General features: G+C 42.2%; 1 protein-coding gene across 1 annotated transcript in view; it reads right to left on the bottom strand.

The window, feature by feature from the left end:
• LOC135468049 (uncharacterized) overlaps nt 1–14,255 on the bottom strand; it is a 34,988-nt gene extending 20,733 nt beyond the window's left edge. The window contains exons 1-4 of the mRNA XM_064746064.1: nt 14,179–14,255; nt 6,596–6,812; nt 3,247–3,350; nt 902–2,904 (exon numbers count right to left, since the gene is read on the bottom strand). Of these exons, the coding sequence (XP_064602134.1) occupies nt 902–2,904; nt 3,247–3,350; nt 6,596–6,812; nt 14,179–14,224 (2,370 nt within the window). The 5' untranslated portion in view covers nt 14,225–14,255. The remainder of the gene's footprint in view (nt 1–901; nt 2,905–3,246; nt 3,351–6,595; nt 6,813–14,178) is intronic.
• Nucleotides 14,256–18,679: the final 4,424 nt, after the last annotated feature.

Below are 18,679 nucleotides of genomic sequence, written 5' to 3'. Positions count from 1 at the left end.
ACCAAAGTATCTACGCCTCTGTACATATCACACAAATACTTCTCAACATGACCAAAGTATCTACGCCTCTGTACATATCACACCAGTACTTCCCAACATGACCAAAGTATCTACGCCTCTGTACATATCACACAAGTACTTCTCAACATGACCAAAGTATCTACGCCTCTGTACATATCACACAAGTACTTCAACATAACCAAAGTATCTACGCCTCTCTACATATCACACTAGCACTTCCCAACATGACCAAAGTATCTATACCTCTAAAACATATCACACAAGTACTTCTCAACATGACCAAAGTATCTACACCTCTGTACATATCACACCAGTACTTCCCAACATGACCAAAGTATCTATACCTCTAAAACATATCACACAAGTGCTGACCAACATGACCAAAGTATCTACGCCTCTGTACATATCACATTAGTACTTCTCAACATGACCAAAGTATCTACGCCTCTGTACACATCACACTAGCACTTCCCAACATGACCAAAGTATCTATACCTCTAAAACATATCACACAAGTACTTCTCAACATGACCAAAGTATCTACGCCTCTGTACATATCACACAAGTACTTACCAACATGACAAAAGTATTTATGCCTCTGTACATATCACACCAGTACTTCCCAACATGATCAAAATATCTATGCCTCTAAAACATATCACACAAGTACTTCTCAACATGACCAAAGTATCTACGCCTCTGTACATATCACACAAGTACTTACCAACATGACCAAAGTATCTATGCCTCTGTACATATCACACCAGTACTTCCCAACATGATCAAAATATCTATGCCTCTGTACATATCAAACAAGTGCTTACCAACATGACCAAAGTATCTATGCCCCTGTAAACGTACATATCACACAAGTACTTACCAGCATAATGAATCCTTGAACAGTTCCTTTAAAGGTAGCTTTTGCCCTGTAAGTTCTGTCAGATGCCCCAGTGGTTGGCAGTATGTTTCCACAGATCCATCGGGCATTCTTCTCCTCTTTGTGAATGACAATCGACCGCCCCACGACACTTCGAGTGCCGTACAGCATCAGATTGTTGTCCATGAATGTTTCCTTCAGCCCTTGTAGACCCGTGACTCGGCCGTGTTTGCCACTCAAGTCCCCAACTTCATACTTATCCAGGGTTCCATTTCCAGGAGCGGGGCTCACTGAAATGTTGACATGAAATGGATTATAGTGTCCAGCTACGCTGGCCCCTGAACATGGATTCTGAGCACCCTTCAGAGTTGGCAGTTCATGTACATGGTACCCTCCTGCTATGTGACCCAGTCCAGTCACATCCACCATCAGCATGGAGTGGTCACACATGGGCGCCTGGTGGAACTTCATTGACCCTGTGACCTCACTGGATGACCATTCTGTCACTTCTGCATTCATCATTGTCATATGGTAAATATTAGCACACGACATTCTCGAGTCACCAGAGTCTCTCCCGTGTATCACAACTGAGCGGCCAATGATACTGTTAGGTCCAGATAATGGAAGAGTAGTGTCCGTGAAGAAATATTTCATTCCCATTCCTTCCGGCGTCCTAATTGCCAGTTTTCCATGTTTGTTTGCTAAGTCGCCCACTTCACATCGCATGCCATTATCTGGTCTACAAGAGCTGGAATAGTTACCTTCTAGATAAACATGGAATGGATTGTAATGTCCCTTGGCACTTTTACACCTCAACGAAATGTCGGCATCAAAATCATCCCCAATGGGATCCACATGGATGTGCCAATTGTGACCAACTGTTTCGAAACTTCCATCACCGTAGTTCAGCTTCAGGAAAATACTCGTGTCTGCCATGGGGTCATCGGCAGGTTGCTGGAAATACATACTGCCAATTACTGGGTATTTAAAGGTTGCAACTGCAGTTCGCAGCATTGACGAGCCTACAATATTCGAGCAGACCCAACGGCTTCCATCAGAACTTCTATGAATTACAATGGATCTACCAATAATGCTATTTTTCCCAAACAGGGGCAGGTTCCAATCTGTGTAGTTAGTTTGGAGTTGTGACAAACCAGTCAAGAGTCCATACTTCCCGCTCAGGTCACCCACCTCGTACTGGTCACTTGTCCCACTGCCTTCTGCTGGGCTAGTGGCCTTGACCCACATGAATGGGTTCCAGTGACCACTGACTGAGTCACCACTGCAGACTTTGTCATCTTTGCTTATCCGTTGTGGAACTGGAAAGTCGTGGACATGATAACCTCCAGCTTTACTTTTCAGACCAAAGAGGTTAACCTGGACAAGGGTAGGGTCATAGGGCGAATCTTGAACAAACTTAAGGTTGCCCTGGATACCATCCATGCTGAAAAATGCTGTGGCCATCTTTGTTTGGAACGCCTTGATGTTGGCACAAGTGATAATAGCCCCATTGGCATCGAGAAGCGCCAAGGCTTTGTCTGCAATACTCTGCCCACCTGTCAGTGGTAGATTAGCATCAGATGTTAAATGCCTGGCTCCTGACATTTCAGCGCCAACGCTCACTTTCCCGAGCTTTGCTGTTAGATCACCTACAGAGCAATTAAAGTGGTTACCGGCTTGACAATCAACCCCTTCCACAGCTCCAGCAGGGTTGAAAATTGTTCCTAAATTTTCACAAACATTTGGTCCCAGAGCACTATTGTCAGCCGAGTTAGTCATGATTTTCCAGTTGTACATTCCAACCTCGGTCATGTCATTAACATAGAAGAGGTCTGTGACCACCATTGTCTCAGCATCATCCATGTTTGTCGGCTGGCGAAGCAGGACTGTGCCAGCTATCTCAGACTGGAAGCGAGCAATGGCTGTGGTCAGAGTATGCAAGGGGAGAATGCTGGCACAGGCCGATTCTAAAAGCTCCTCTTGGTCCTTCAGAAGAATGGACCTGCCTGAAATGCATAAATATAATGACAATTTTTCGATCATAAAAATAAAAATCAGCACAAGTTTGATTCTTTAAGAATTTTTCACTGAATTTCTTGTCTACTTACCAGATTAATCATTTCACTGAAGACTACAGCTACGTGTTTGCCTCACACACAAGCAACTCCACAGGACTCATTTCGCCAGTGCATGTCCTACACTGAAGTCTACAGCGACGTGTTTGCCTCACACACAAGGAACAGGACTCATTTCTCCAGTGCATGTCCTACACTGTTTTACATCTTCCCATACATCTTTCAGAAAAGCAATTACATGTACAAATGCGTGTGAATATTAAAGCTACTTACCTAGAAGACTAGATGTTCCATTGAGATCAACTCCAGCATTAGGGATAGATATATTTGTGACCTGGGTTGTGTTAGTGACAGTCCCAGAAATATGATCATGTATACTGAAAACAAGAAAGACTACTACTTAGTGCCGCAGTCGTCTGATCACCCAATTACAGGGAAAGCTTTCCTGATATAATCACCAATACCACTTCCTCACCATACTACTTAGTGCCCTTGTCTCATCTGATCACCCCAATACAGGGAAAGCTTTCCTGATATAACCACCAATACCATTTCCTCACTACACTACTTAGTGCCCTTGTCTCATCTGATCACCCCAATACAGGGAAAGCTTTCCTGATATAACCACCAATACCACTTCCTCACCATACTACTTAGTGCCCTTGTCTCATCTGATCACCCCAATACAGGGAAAGCTTTCCTGATATAACCACCAATACCGCTTCCTTACCATACTACTTAGTGCCCTTGTCTGATCTGATCACCCCAATACAGGGAAAGCATTCCTGATATAATCACCAATACCACTTCCTCACTACACTACTTAGTGCCCTTGTCTCATCTGATCACCCCAATACAGGGAAAGCTTTCCTGATATAACCACCAATACCACTTCCTCACCATACTACTTAGTGCCCTTGTCTCATCTGATCACCCCAATACAGGGAAAGCATTCCTCATATAATCACCAATACCACTTCCTCACTACACTACTTAGTGCCCTTGTCTCATCTGATCACCCCAATACAGGGAAAGCTTTCCTGATATAACCACCAATACCACTTCCTTACCATACTACTTAGTGCCTTTGTCTCATCTGATCACCCCAATACAGGGAAAGCTTTCCTGATATAACCACCAATACCACTTCCTCACTACACTACTTAGTGCCCTTGTCTCATCTGATCAGCCTAATATAGGGAAAGCTTTCCTGATATAACCACCAATACCACTTCCTTACCATACTACTTAGTGCCCTTGTCTCATCTGATCACCCCAATACAGGGAAAGCTTTCCTGATATAATCACCAATACCACTTCCTTACCATACTACTTAGTGCCCTTGTCTCATCTGATCACCCCAATACAGGGAAAGCTTTCCTGATATAATCACCAATACCACTTCCTTACCATACTACTTAGTGCCCTTGTCTCATCTGATCACCCCAATACAGGGAAAGCTTTCCTGATATAATCACCAATACCACTTCCTCACCATACTACTTAGTGCCCTTGTCTCATCTGATCACCCCAATACAAGGAAAGCATTCCTGATATAATCACCAATACCACTTCCTTACCATACTACTTAGTGCCCTTGTCTCATCTGATCACCCCAATACAGGGAAAGCATTCCTGATATAATCACCAATACCACTTCCTCACCATACTACTTAGTGCCCTTGTCTCATCTGATCACCCCAATACAGGGAAAGCATTCCTGATATAATCACCAATACCACTTCCTTACCATACTACTTAGTGCCCTTGTCTCATCTGATCACCCCAATACAGGGAAAGCATTCCTGATATAATCCCCAATACCACTTCCTCACTACACTACTTAGTACCCTTGTCTCATCTGATCACCCCAATACAGGGAAAGCTTTCCTAATATTATCACCAATACCACTTCCTCACTACACTACTTAGTGCCATAGTCTCATCTGATCAGCCTAATATAGGGAAAGCTTTCCTGATATAACCAGCAATACCATTTGTTCACCTGACATATCTTTTATGTCATAGCTTTAAGTCTAATTTTGGTACCAAATTCAAAATAGTTCATTATTGTAAATACAAATGACATACAGTCAGTGACATACAAATGATCATTTCAGTCAGTGACATACAAATGAGTGTTTCAGTCAGTGACATACAATTAGTGTTTCAGTCAGTGACATACAAATGAGTGTTTCAGTCAGCAACATACAAATCAGTGTTTCAGTCAGTGACATACAAATGAGTGTTTCAGTCATCGACATACAAATGAGCATTTCAGTCAGTGACATACAAATGAGTGTTTCAGTCAGTGACATACAAATGAGTGTTTCAGTCAGTGACATACAAATGAGTGTTTCAGTCAGTGACATACAAATGAGTGTTTGACTCAGCGACATACAAATAAGTGTTTCAATCAGTGACATACAAATCAGTGTTTCAGTCAGTGATATACAAATGAGTGTTTCAGTCAGCAACATACAAATCAGTGTTTCAGTCAGTGACATACAAATGAGTGTTTCAATCAGTGACATACAAATGAGTGTTTGAGTCAGTGACATACAAATGAGTGTTTCAGTCAGTGACATACAAATGAGTGTTTGAGTCAGTGACATACAAATGAGTGTTTCAGTCAGCGACATACAAATGAGCGATTCAGTCAGTGACATACAAATGAGTGTTTGAGTCAGTGACATACAAATCAGTGTTTCAGTCAGTGATATACAAATGAGTGTTTCAGTCAGCGACATACAAATGAGTGTTTCAATCAGTGACATACAAATGAGTGTTTCAATCAGTGACATACAAATGAGTGTTTCAGTCATCGACATACAAATGAGCATTTCAGTCAGTGACATACAAATGAGTTTCAGTCAGTGATATACAAATCAGTGTTTCAATCAGTGACATACAAATGAGTTTCAGTCAGTGACATACAAATGAGTTTCAGTCAGTGATATACAAATGAGTGTTTCAATCAGCGACATACAAATCAGTGTTTCAGTCAGTGACATACAAATCAGTGTTTCAATCAGTGACATACAAATCAGTGTTTCAATCAGTGACATACAAATCAGTGTTTCAGTCAGTGACATCCAAATAAGTGTTTCAGTCAGTGACATACAAATGAGTGTTTCAGTCAGTGACATACAAATGAGTGTTTCAGTCAGTGACATACAAATGAGTGTTTGAGTCAGTGACATACAAATGAGTGTTTGAGTCAGTGACATACAAATCAGTGTTTCAATCAGTGACATACAAATGAGTGTTTCAATCAGTGACATACAAATGAGTGTTTCAATCAGTGACATACAAATGAGTGTTTGAGTCAGTGACATACAAATGAGTGTTTCAGTCAGTGACATACAAATGAGTGTTTCAGTCAGTGACATACAAATGAGTGTTTCAGTCAGTGACATACAAATGAATGTTTCAATCAGTGACATACAAATGAGTGTTTCAGTCAGTGACATACAAATGCGAGGGAAACTTTATGAATTATCAAGTACTGTATTTAAAACTTTATCAACTTGAGTGATAGATCGTAGTTTCCAATGTTGCTCTGCTGACGTGAACACTACAAAGTAAGAGCTGATGAAGACAAGCATGTTTGTTGATGTACCTTTGACCAATAGCTGTCTCGCTGCAGCGATCTGCCACATCATAGTTCACAGGAAACTCTCGTATACTCCAGTTATATGTCTTCCCAGCAGGCAAGCCCTTCAAGTCAAATATGACCTCTATGGGGCCACCAAGGTTACTCTGGGAGAAAAGGACATCACCCTGTAATCCCGCCATAAAAATCTGTGCCTTTAGCTCCACTGCTGATCCAGACTCAACTGAAAGATAAACACATAAAACTTTAGCTCCACTGCTGATCCAGACTCAACTGAAAGATAAACACAAAAATTTAGCTCCACTGATAATCCAGACTCAACTGAAAGATAAACACAAAACTTTAGTTCCACTGCTGATCCAGATTCAACTGAAAGATAAACACAAAACTTTAGCTCCACTGCTGATCCAGACTCAAATGAGAGATAAACACACAAAACTTTTGCTCCACTGCTGATATGGACTGAAAGATACGCATAAAACTTTAGCTCCACTGCTGATCCAGATTCAACTGAAAGATAAACAAAAAAAACTTTAGCTCCGCTGATAATCCAGACTCAACTGAAAGATAAACACATAAAACTTTAGTTCCACTGCTGATCCAGACTCAACTGAGAGATAAACACAAAACTTTTGCTCCACTGCTGATATGGACTGAAAGATACGCATAAAAATTTAGCTCCACTGCTGATCCAGACTCAACTAAAAGATAAACAAACAAAACTTTAGCTCCACTAATAATCCAGAGTGGACTGAGAGATAAACACAAAACTTTAGCTCCACTATTAATCCAGACTGGATTGGTCTGTCACAACCATCCTCAGTGGAAGATAACAAACTATAGTCCAGATATACACATGTTCAACCATTGTTAGTCTGTTTGTCACAACCATCCTCAGTGGAAGATAAACTATAGTCCAGATATACACATGTTCAACCACTGTTTGTCTGTCACAACCATCCTCAGTGGAAGATAACAAACTATAGTCCAGTTATACACATGTTCAACCACTGTCTGTCTGTCACAACCATCCTCAGTGGAAGATAGCAAACTATAGTCCAGATATACACATGTTCAACCATTGTCTTTCTGTCAAAAGCATAAGATACAGTTTGTCTGATATAGTTTGTTTGTCATTAGACTTCTCAGTTTTGCCTACATTTATACAGAGTGCACTTCCCAATAGTGACTACATTACAGAGTAGACTCCTCAGTAGTGACATTTATACAGAGTACACTTCTGAGTAGTGACTACATTACAGAGTCGACTTCTCAGTTGTGCCTACATTTATAGAGTACACTTCTCAATAGTGACTACAGAGTAGACTTTTCAGTAGTGACTATATTACAGAGAAGAATTCTCAGTAGTGACTACATTACAGAGTTGACTCCTCAGTAGTGACTACATTACAGAGTCGACTCTTTAGTAGTGACTACATTACAGAGTAGACCCCTCAGTAGTGACTACACTACAGAGTAGATCCCTCAGTAGTGCCTATTTTACAGAGTAGACTCCTCAGTAGTGCCTACATTACAGAGTTGACTCCTCAGCAATGCCTACATTACAGAGTAGACTCCTAAATAATGCCTACATTAAAGAGTAGACTCCACAGCAGTGCCTACATTACAGAGTAGACTCCTCAGTAGTGCCTACATTACAGAGTAGACTCCTCAGCAGTGCCTACATTACAGAGTAGACTCATCAGCAGTGCCTACATTACAGAGTAGACTCCTCAGCAGTGCCTACATTACAGAGTAGACTCCTTAGCAGTGCCTACATTACAGTATAAACCCTTACAATACTACAGAAAAAATCTGCCTTAGCACTCCATTCTTTAGCATGGTATGCATGGTGACTCCATCATAAAAACTGCTTCATCCTCTTTACATCTATGTAAACATTTATGTTATCTTTCAAAAAGTCATCATATAGACAAAAGAAACATGCCATCTTACACACACGTACCTGTGCAAGTACTGACCACGCACCTACATGTGCGAGTACTGACCACGTACCTACACGTGCAAGTACCGACCACGTGCGTACACGTGCAAGTACCGACCACGCGCGTACGTGTGCACGTACCGACAACGCGTGTATGTGTGCTGGTACCGACCACGTGCGTACGTGTGCAAGTACCGACCACACGCGTTCGTGTGCAAGTACCGACCACACGCGTACGTGTGCAAGTATCGACCAAGCGCCTACGTGTGCAAGTACTGACCACGCGCGTACGTGTGCAAGTACTGACCACGCGCGTACATGTGCAAGTACTGACCACGCGCGTACATGTGCAAGTACTGACCACGCGCGTACATGTGCAAGTACTGACCACGCGCGTACATGTGCACGTACTGACCACGCACATACTTGTGCACGTACTGGCCACGCACCTACATGTGCAAGTACTGACCATGCACCTACATGTGCAAGTACTGACCATGCACCTACATGTGCAAGTACTGACCACGCACCTACATGTGCAAGTACTGACCACGAACCTACATGTGCAAGTACTGACCACGCACCTACATGTGCAAGTACTGACCACGAACCTACATGTGCAAGTACTGACCATGCACGTACATGTGCAAGTACTGACCACGCGTGTACATGTGCAAGTACTGACCATGCGCGTACATGTGCAAGTACTGACCACGCACCTACATGTGCAAGTACTGACCACGCACCTACATATGCAAGTACTGACCAAGCACCTACATGTGCAAGTACACCACGCACCTACATGTGCAAGTAACACAACGAACGTGCACAAAGTGTTGTCAGGTATGTATCACCTAATTCATGTTATGTTCACTGTCAAATTGCTCCATGGGATTTCATAGGCTTGATGTTAATAACACCTTCTGACATGTGTGACTAAACTCGTCAATCAATTTCCAATTACATCGTGTAGATCAGGGAGAAGTGCCGATGAGAACTGCGATAAGGTGAATAAAAGTCAGGCTTTTCACCAAACTTCTGATTGCATCTGCGCTTGTAAACATGCCTGCTTGGTCAAAATACCATTTACTGTATATCTTCAACCAATTCATCCTGTAAACAAAATGTTTGCAGTGGAATTAATGTATAAAAATAAGGTGAAATCGAAGATAATCGGATTGGCTTGTATCACCAGTGATATAAAAGTGTGCACATTATATCTGTACCCCTCAACGTTCCCTTGGAATATTTCGAATTAAATTTTGACTGATTTGAATGTGGTGGTTGAAAAGGTTCAAGAATAAGGATAGTGCTGCCATGCTATTCATATTCTTTCTTGACAATCTTTGTCCATACACTTCATAACATGTCCTCATCAAAGCCCTAATCTGTTCTGGGTTGACCTAGGTAACTACAAACCCCAGTCAAAGGTGTTCAAGCTCACTAATCCATAGAGACTACTGCACAGGGACAGTGACCTCAGCTTTAGTCCTGGCCCTGTTGAGGGACAGTACAGGTCAGCCATGTTTACAGATCAGTTCTCCCCTACAACAACACAGCGCACAAGCCTTATATAATGCTCTAAATGATATTCACAAAGACTCACTCTGCCTACCAGCCATGCCAGGGACAAAACGCTCACTCTGCCTACCCAGTCACTGGTTGGTATGAAGTCTGAGTGAAGAGCACTTCACTGGTTGGTATGAAGTCTGTGTGGTGTGCACTTCACTTGTTGGTATCGAGTCTGAGCGAAGTGCACTTCACTGGTTGGTATGGAGTCTGAGCAAAGTGCACTTCACTGGTTGGTATGGAGTCTGAGCAAAGTGCACTTCACTTGTTGGTATGGAGTCTGAGCGATTTGCACTTCACTTGTTGGTATGGAGTCTGAGCGATTTGCACTTCACTTGTTGGTATGGAGTCTGAGTGAAGTGCACTTCACTTGTTGGTATGGAGTCTGAGCGATTTGCACTTCACTTGTTGGTATGTATTCTGAGCGATTTGCACTTCACTGGTTGGTATGGAGTCTGAGCGATGTGCACTTCACTGGTTGGTATGGAGTCTGAGCAAAGAGCACTTCACTGGTTGGTATGGAGTCTGAGCAAAGTGCACTTCACTTGTTGGTATGGAGTCTGAGCAATTTGCACTTCACTGGTTGTCATGGAGTCTGAGCGATTTGCACTTCACTTGTTAGTATGGAGTCTGAGTGAAGTGCACTTCACTTTTTGGTATGGAGTCAGAGCAATGTGCACTTCACTTGTTGGTATGGAGTCAGAGCGATGTGTACTTCACTTGTTGGTATGGAGTCTGAGCGAAGTGCACTTCACTGGTTGGTATGGAGTCTGAGCAAAGTGCACTTCACTGGTTGGTATGGAGTCAGAGCGATGTGCACTTCACTGGTTGGTATGGAGTCTGTGATGTGTACTTCACTTGTTGGTATGGAGTCAGAGCGATGTGCACTTCACTGGTTGGTATGGAGTCTGAGCGATTTGCACTTCACTTGTTGGTATGGAGTCTGAGTGAAGTGCACTTCACTTGTTGGTATGGAGTCTGAGCGATTTGCACTTCACTTGTTGGTATGTATTCTGAGCGATTTGCACTTCACTGGTTGGTATGGAGTCTGAGCGATGTGCACTTCACTGGTTGGTATGGAGTCTGAGCAAAGAGCACTTCACTGGTTGGTATGGAGTCTGAGCAAAGTGCACTTCACTTGTTGGTATGGAGTCTGAGCAATTTGCACTTCACTGGTTGTCATGGAGTCTGAGCGATTTGCACTTCACTTGTTAGTATGGAGTCTGAGTGAAGTGCACTTCACTTTTTGGTATGGAGTCAGAGCAATGTGCACTTCACTTGTTGGTATGGAGTCAGAGCGATGTGTACTTCACTTGTTGGTATGGAGTCTGAGCGAAGTGCACTTCACTGGTTGGTATGGAGTCTGAGCAAAGTGCACTTCACTGGTTGGTATGGAGTCAGAGCGATGTGCACTTCACTGGTTGGTATGGAGTCTGTGATGTGTACTTCACTTGTTGGTATGGAGTCAGAGCGATGTGCACTTCACTGGTTGGTATGGAGTCTGATGTGTACTTCACTTGTTGGTATGGAGTCTGAGCGATGTGCACTTCACTGGTTGGTATGGAGTCTGTGATGTGTACTTCACTGGTTGGTATGGAGTCTGAGCAATTTGCACTTCACTGGTTGGTATGGAGTCTGATGTGTACTTCACTTGTTGGTATGGAGTCAGAGCGATGTGCACTTCACTGGTTGGTATGGAGTCTGTGATGTGCACTTCACTTGTTAGTATGGAGTCTGAGCAATTTGCACTTCACTGGTTGTCATGGAGTCTGAGCGATGTGCACTTCACTGGTTGGTATGGAGTCTGTGATGTGCACTTCACTGGTTGTCATGGAGTCTGAGCGATGTGCACTTCACTGGTTGTCATGGAGTCTGAGTGATTTGCACTTCACTGGTTGTCATGGAGTCTGAGCGATGTGCACTTCACTGGTTGGTATGGAGTCTGTGATGTGTACTTCACTTGTTGGTATGGAGTCAGAGCGATGTGCACTTCACTGGTTGGTATGGAGTCTGTGATGTGTAGTTCACTTGTTGGTATGGAGTCAGAGCGATGTGCACTTCACTGGTTGTCATGGAGTCTGAGCGATGTGCACTTCACTGGTTGGTATGGAGTCTGTGATGTGTACTTCACTTGTTGGTATGGAGTCAGAGCGATGTGCACTTCACTGGTTGTCATGGAGTCTGAGCGATGTGCACTTCACTTGTTGGTATGGAGTCTGTGATGTGTACTTCACTTGTTGGTATGGAGTCTGTGTGAAGTGCACTTCATTGGTCGGTATGAAGTCTGAGTGATATGCTACAGACAGAGTATGATATCAAAAAAACAAAAGCTGTCCACACCTCTTCATACACCTGCTAAAAGGGCCTTTATGATCTGAGTAATCTTCACAACTCATTACACACAACATAAAAGGCAAATTTATCTCAGCTACTGAATGTAGATGTACTATAAATTCATTTTTAAGAAACCGCAAACTTTAAAGAAGCATTTCTGCACGCAGAAAACCGCGTAGTGTACAGACAGACTTCATGATGGCTACAAGTTGGGTTACATAGCCTAAACAAGACACCATGGTACAAACCTTCCGAGGCTTCACCCATGCTGTACAACTGCTATATAACACACGTCAAGTAAGGTGTACACATACTTACTGAAGCGTGTACTTTTACTTAGTCAGGGGTGTACAAATGCTCTTCTCCTATTAACCACCAGACCTTAAGACAGAAATACAGACATTGTCAAACATAATGTGTATGTAGTGCTGATGCACATGTACGGTGCTTAATATGTGTAAAATACACAATCAAGACACATGCAGTGAACACCTCCTTGACAACAGTACAAATAGACTGACAACTCTCCCTCTGTATTTCTCTACTACTATGGGCGTGAGAGCGTGTAGTCTCTTGGCCTGTTCACGTTTAGGGTTTATTGCCATATTCAGTCGAAATTCGATAATTTCTTTAATGTAACTCCTGCATACACAAGTGTTCCCCACATAATAAACACCACACTAGGAAGCTGTACAAAGTATGGCAGCAAGCACGACACCACTTGTACTGACACCACTTATACTGACACCAATGTGGACTTTTGCTTGTCAATTTTCTTAGCCACCAATCAAGGGGCCAGACCAACGCCTGATCCATTATACTGACACCAGGCATCCAGTGCTTGATCTGTCCCCATCTACTGAGTCCCTAGTGAGAATGTAGGACAGGACACCACACATTATACTGAGACCAGACATCCAGTGCATGGTCAGTTTTACATGTATATCGAAGGCTCATGTGACACTGCGCTAAAAATGAATCAATGACTTGTTTAATAAGATGCTAAAAAAATTTACACTTATAATGATAGTCAAGTTTATTTGAGGAAGTAATCCATTGCACAGGGTAAACTACTGTCCTTCATCAGATACCCGAAAAAAACCCCTTAACTTCAAGGTACAGATGAAACAGCTGGAGCTGGGTTTGAACACATGACCTCATTGGTCCAGGACCTGATAGTCAAAAGGAGCCAGAGCTGTATGACCAATATAATCAGTGAAGTTTGATGAAATGAGAAAGTGATCTATTTTGGCCCTAACAGGATGTTTGCATACCGGTATGTATTTATGGGTAGATATACACCACTGATATACTGCTATGTAAATGACCTGTAGATTAAAGAAGGCAATCAATATCCTATCTTCCCCGTATGTGATAAATCTGTCTAAAAATACTAGAAACAGGAAACGATCAAACTGTGGCGATAAGTCACTTCATACAAACCCCAGACAAGTGACATGTGGGAAATAAATGTGACTTAATTAGTTATTCTACAACACAGGCCTTCCCACATACCATCACCTGTTATACCCACTACTGTTCCTCTGTACTAGGCACTAGACGTAATCAATCCATGCTGTGCACTTATGGATTTACACAGTAATCTACCACTCACAAGTTCTAGAATTCGCTAGATAGATTTTCTCCTGCAACCCGTTTCATCCCCTTATTACACCGTATTATATGAACATATATTAAAAGTAACAATTGTTGATTCTTTACAAGCAAAATTTGTTCTTACCCGCCAGAATGAGCAGGGATAGCACAGCGAACATAGTTGACAGCATTGTGAAGTCCCTTAACGTCTGTGTGCCTGGCAAAATCTACGCTGTTTCTACACTGCCTCGGCACGTGTGAGTGAAGTTATTCGAAACTGAGACCACTGCTGGGCAGGGGGTGGATAGCTAAAACGATTGCTTTGACGTACGACTAGGATGTGGTCAGTATACACATCCTTATCACATGCACTAGAGATGGAATTTCTGCATTTTATTTATGTTCTGGTTTAATTAAAACTAATTTTCTTAAAAGTTTACATGAAAAAGATAAGTTGGAAGCAACGTCCCGCCCCCACATGCTGTTATCCCCTCACTTGGTATCTCCCATAAATTCTCTCCCCCCTTTTGCCAAACCAAGGCTTGTCCCACGTGATGCCGGATAGATGAGAAGTAAACACGCGGGCTTAGAGCAGTTATCAAAACTTCACCCAATACTTGTTCGTATAAATACAAGCAGACATTCAGACAGCAGGTCGACATTGTACTGTGTTCTGAGTTTAGATCACCTAGCCTTAATAAGTCAGTGATCTGACATTTTACTACAAGCACGTTTCTTAGCTTGCAGATGAAGTTTGAATGTGTCACCGTATCGTATGCATATGACATGTAATTTCTGTTTTAACACGTACAAATATTTAGGTCGATCAAATCAACTTAAGCTGTCATGTTAGTGCTAACACATTACAGGTTTGTTATGACCAAGGTAAAGACCAAGACAGAACATTGCCTGCGCAAAGCAGAAGAATCACGGGTGTTAGATGCTTTCCTCTGGTATTACGATAGGCTTATATCAGAACACCTGGGATTAGCATAGACGTTTGTGGCAATCCCAGGTTACCTATGCAGTCGTGATGTAAAGGTGACAGTGACTTTAACTGTTATTATCTGCACTCATCATACATCCGTGATCCTATATTCATGTTTTGTTTGAAGGCGAGACGACTGTTGTATGTTCTATATTTGTTCTCTGTGATGTTTTAGTACCTATATAACGAAGCATGGCTCTCGAAAACCTCACCGCTGTCGTGTTTGTGAACAATTTTGAGTAGGGGCCTACGGTGTTAAAAACTAATCAACTAAATAAATAAACAAATAAAAACGCGGTATGGCATGGCCAAAACTTATATGAACAGTGAAACATGAGTCTCTGTGAACGACATGCACCCACTGGTTAATGTGATGATATGGAATGACATTGGCGTACATATGGAGTTGTACGATTATACAGGTGGGCCGAGGGAGCATGCGCAGTTGTATACCGGTACTGATTATCATACACTGATTACACTCGAGGTTATGATCGTTTTGATCCCAATACATTTAAGGACAGTATATAATGTATGTATAAATACGCATTTTATACATAGAAGATATATATAGGATTGATGGATTGCTTAAATGATTGATTGATTTTGATCGTTGATCTGTGGAAAACGAATGATGTCTTGAAATATATCTGATACAGACGTGGTTCACCGAGCGTGAGTGTCTGTACAGTGATCTTGCAGTGAAGTGGATTACAACGATGGTCATTGGCAGAGCTCAGGGAAAACCTCTATCTAAACATAACCTATTAAAAACAGATGTACCTATTAATTACGGTTTTAAGCCGACTATAGTCTACGAGGTTGAGGCGGGTAAAACCAGTGTTATAATTGCCAGTCGTATAGGTCTACATGTATGGGGCACATAACAATAGTCATGATGCCCATGCATTCAGACAGATCTGGCTGACTGAACGCTCACAACCCTGCGCAAATATAGAAATAATCTACTTGACATCTGATAAAGTTCAACGGAAAAAATTGTTTTCCTTCTTTATTCGTTCCACTGTTAATTAGGCTTAAAGTGCATAACGAATGTGTGTTAAGTTCTTCACTCACTCCGTCGTCTAAGTGCATGTTGTGTTGACCGCAGTGGGTCAGATCCCGGCCAATGTGGTCGCAGGCTCGAATCCAGTTCTCCTTAATTTGGCTTCTTATTTAGAAGATTTGTCAGGTATATGCAAAGGGCATGCAGAGTTTTACTTCAGGCAATCCGCGATTCCACCTCCCGTAAATCTTAGCGCCGGCATGGACATGTATAGAAATGAAAAATTTGGACGTTAAGTAATCAAACACTGTAGAAATTAATGTTTCGGTAATGAGTTTGTATCAGAAGATGATCAGCATTGTGCGGAGATGAACGAAAAACAAGTGGCCAAGAATGCTACCCAAATTAATGTTTCGGTGGTGAGTCTATATCAGAAGTTGATCATTATGCGGAGATGAACGAAAGACAAGTGGCCAAGAATGCTACCCACGGCTGCTACATACAGCTATGATATGAACGAAAAAGCGGAACGTTGAACAATTCTGATTTTTGATCACAGTGAGCACTGAGCTGCTCGTTTCTTGGTGTGAAATATATTGCATTAAACATTCCCCCACTTAACTGTATAACCATGACTTACACCCGTTTGTACTTTGCCAAAAGACAAAGAAATGTTACCGACAATACTATAAAATGCCTTGTTCTCAGAAAGTAAAACGCATGTATGGGTATGTCGCAAATCACTATATACCAAGTGAACTGAACTCTTCCATACCCAGCTATTTTATATCAGACCACAAGCATGCCAGCTTATTTTTCCCTCCTCTTTTTTTTATTTCATTCCTTTGGGCAGGTCTGTATTATGTTACCCTTCCTGGTTGCATGTCACGGTTGGCACGGTCATGACAAAAGTTAAATTGTCATGAGTACATGTCCTAGTACGGAATTGTCATCAAAAGTCACGATTTTTGTAAAAAAAATTTGTAAAAAGCGCTATGAATTTTATGAACTTGACATGTCAAGAAAAAATATGTCAATAATGGCAAGGCAAATTCCCAAAACGACGCTTAGCACTAAGAGAGTATTCGTACGACGGAATCACACCAAGAGAAGCAGTCAACAGCTTTCAGTGACGTTGGAAAGCCGCAGGGTGGTTTCTAGGCGAATAAGTGAAATCGGTATTCAAATCGTGTACAGTGCCAGTACGAGTATATAAGTTGTCGATAATAATATGTGCATCTCAGCTGCACTTTGCAACGGTCCATATAACCAATGTGGCGATCTAATTCAACACCATGAATATACCGTCCCCATGCAGCCAGCATGTTCAGCGGAATTAGACACAATCATGAAGCGGAGTGCCAGACATCCTGGAAGCTCTGTCGATAATTACTTACAAGAAAATTATACTTATTGTAAAACTTACGAAACTCAGAGTGAGGACGTTTGATGGAATAACCCTGACACCCCATTTCTGCCGTAATAACTTGTGACGTTGATTGAAATTGTCACATAACACATATGATCTAACAGATGATACAAGGCGAGTTTTGTACACGCAGTATGCAACACGCTTTGGTATATTGTGTCCAAGTAAGGATAATTTACAATGTCAAACATGAATCTACATGAATGTCTTGTCATAAAGTCTGCAAAAGAGGAAACCGTTTTGATCTTTGCACAAATATAGGTCCAAATAAAATCTATCATCATCATAAAAGCCTTTGCGGTTTTCTTTAAATCCAGTTAAGGTGGATGTATTTATAGGTTATTGGATTGTATGGTCTTGTATGGACGAGTCCTGGGCGCCCAGGAAAGGGACGAGCTTGCGAGTCCCTTTGCGGCGCTCAGGACGAGTCCATACAGGACCGTACAATCCAATAACCTATTTATTATACACCCACTTGTCAAAAACGTAAGTAAATAAACTCGAACGCTAAGCAAATTGGGTAAAACCGAGCTAATCATTTCATATCGCGTAACAATAGCCGATAGCGGATGAATATGGAATACTGAATGGAGCACTTTCATTGGCTGACGGAAAACTGGGTCAGGCGCACTTGGCCGAAGCGGCATTTTACAAATAGAGGTGTAAAGAAAAGAAATGCAGACGTTTCAGTGAAAATTAAATGCAGTTATTGAAAACTGCGCCACCGAACAGGCTATTGTAATCTTTACAGGATGAGGACGAAAGAGAAGTAGAGTTTGCTGACAAAGTTAGCTGATTATCCTTGGGATTCTGTGCGGAAGTTGATGGCATCGGAGTCGTGAAAATTTCGTTTGTGTGCACTTGAATTGACCGGCCAGGGAGTGGAAGCGCGAGAGATGGTTGACTGAAGGCGTGATTGCCCTGAAGTAAACTCGACATTTGCTGCTGCTCCACGTGATCTAATTTAGAATCATACTCCTGGATCCTAGCAAGGGATTTGTGTCCGGTGACCTGCATAATTTTATGTGGAGCGACGCCAGATTTTACGAGGGTTTGGACGGTTGTTTTTTCGGACCTAGTGATTAGTTTTCCTGCCTTTCAGTCCAGCAGCCTCGACTGCCCTCTTCATTAGCTCTCTCAAACGATGCTCTCCCATTGGAGTGGAATAATACCACACAGCTGCATCAGGTTTGAGGCAACATTCGGGAATTGGTGTGAGGTAG

The sequence above is a fragment of the Liolophura sinensis genome, chromosome 6 (assembly GCF_032854445.1).
Source record: "Liolophura sinensis isolate JHLJ2023 chromosome 6, CUHK_Ljap_v2, whole genome shotgun sequence".
Classification (NCBI taxonomy): Eukaryota; Metazoa; Mollusca; class Polyplacophora; order Chitonida; family Chitonidae; genus Liolophura; species Liolophura sinensis.
This window is presented reverse-complemented; position numbering and strand designations above follow the sequence as displayed.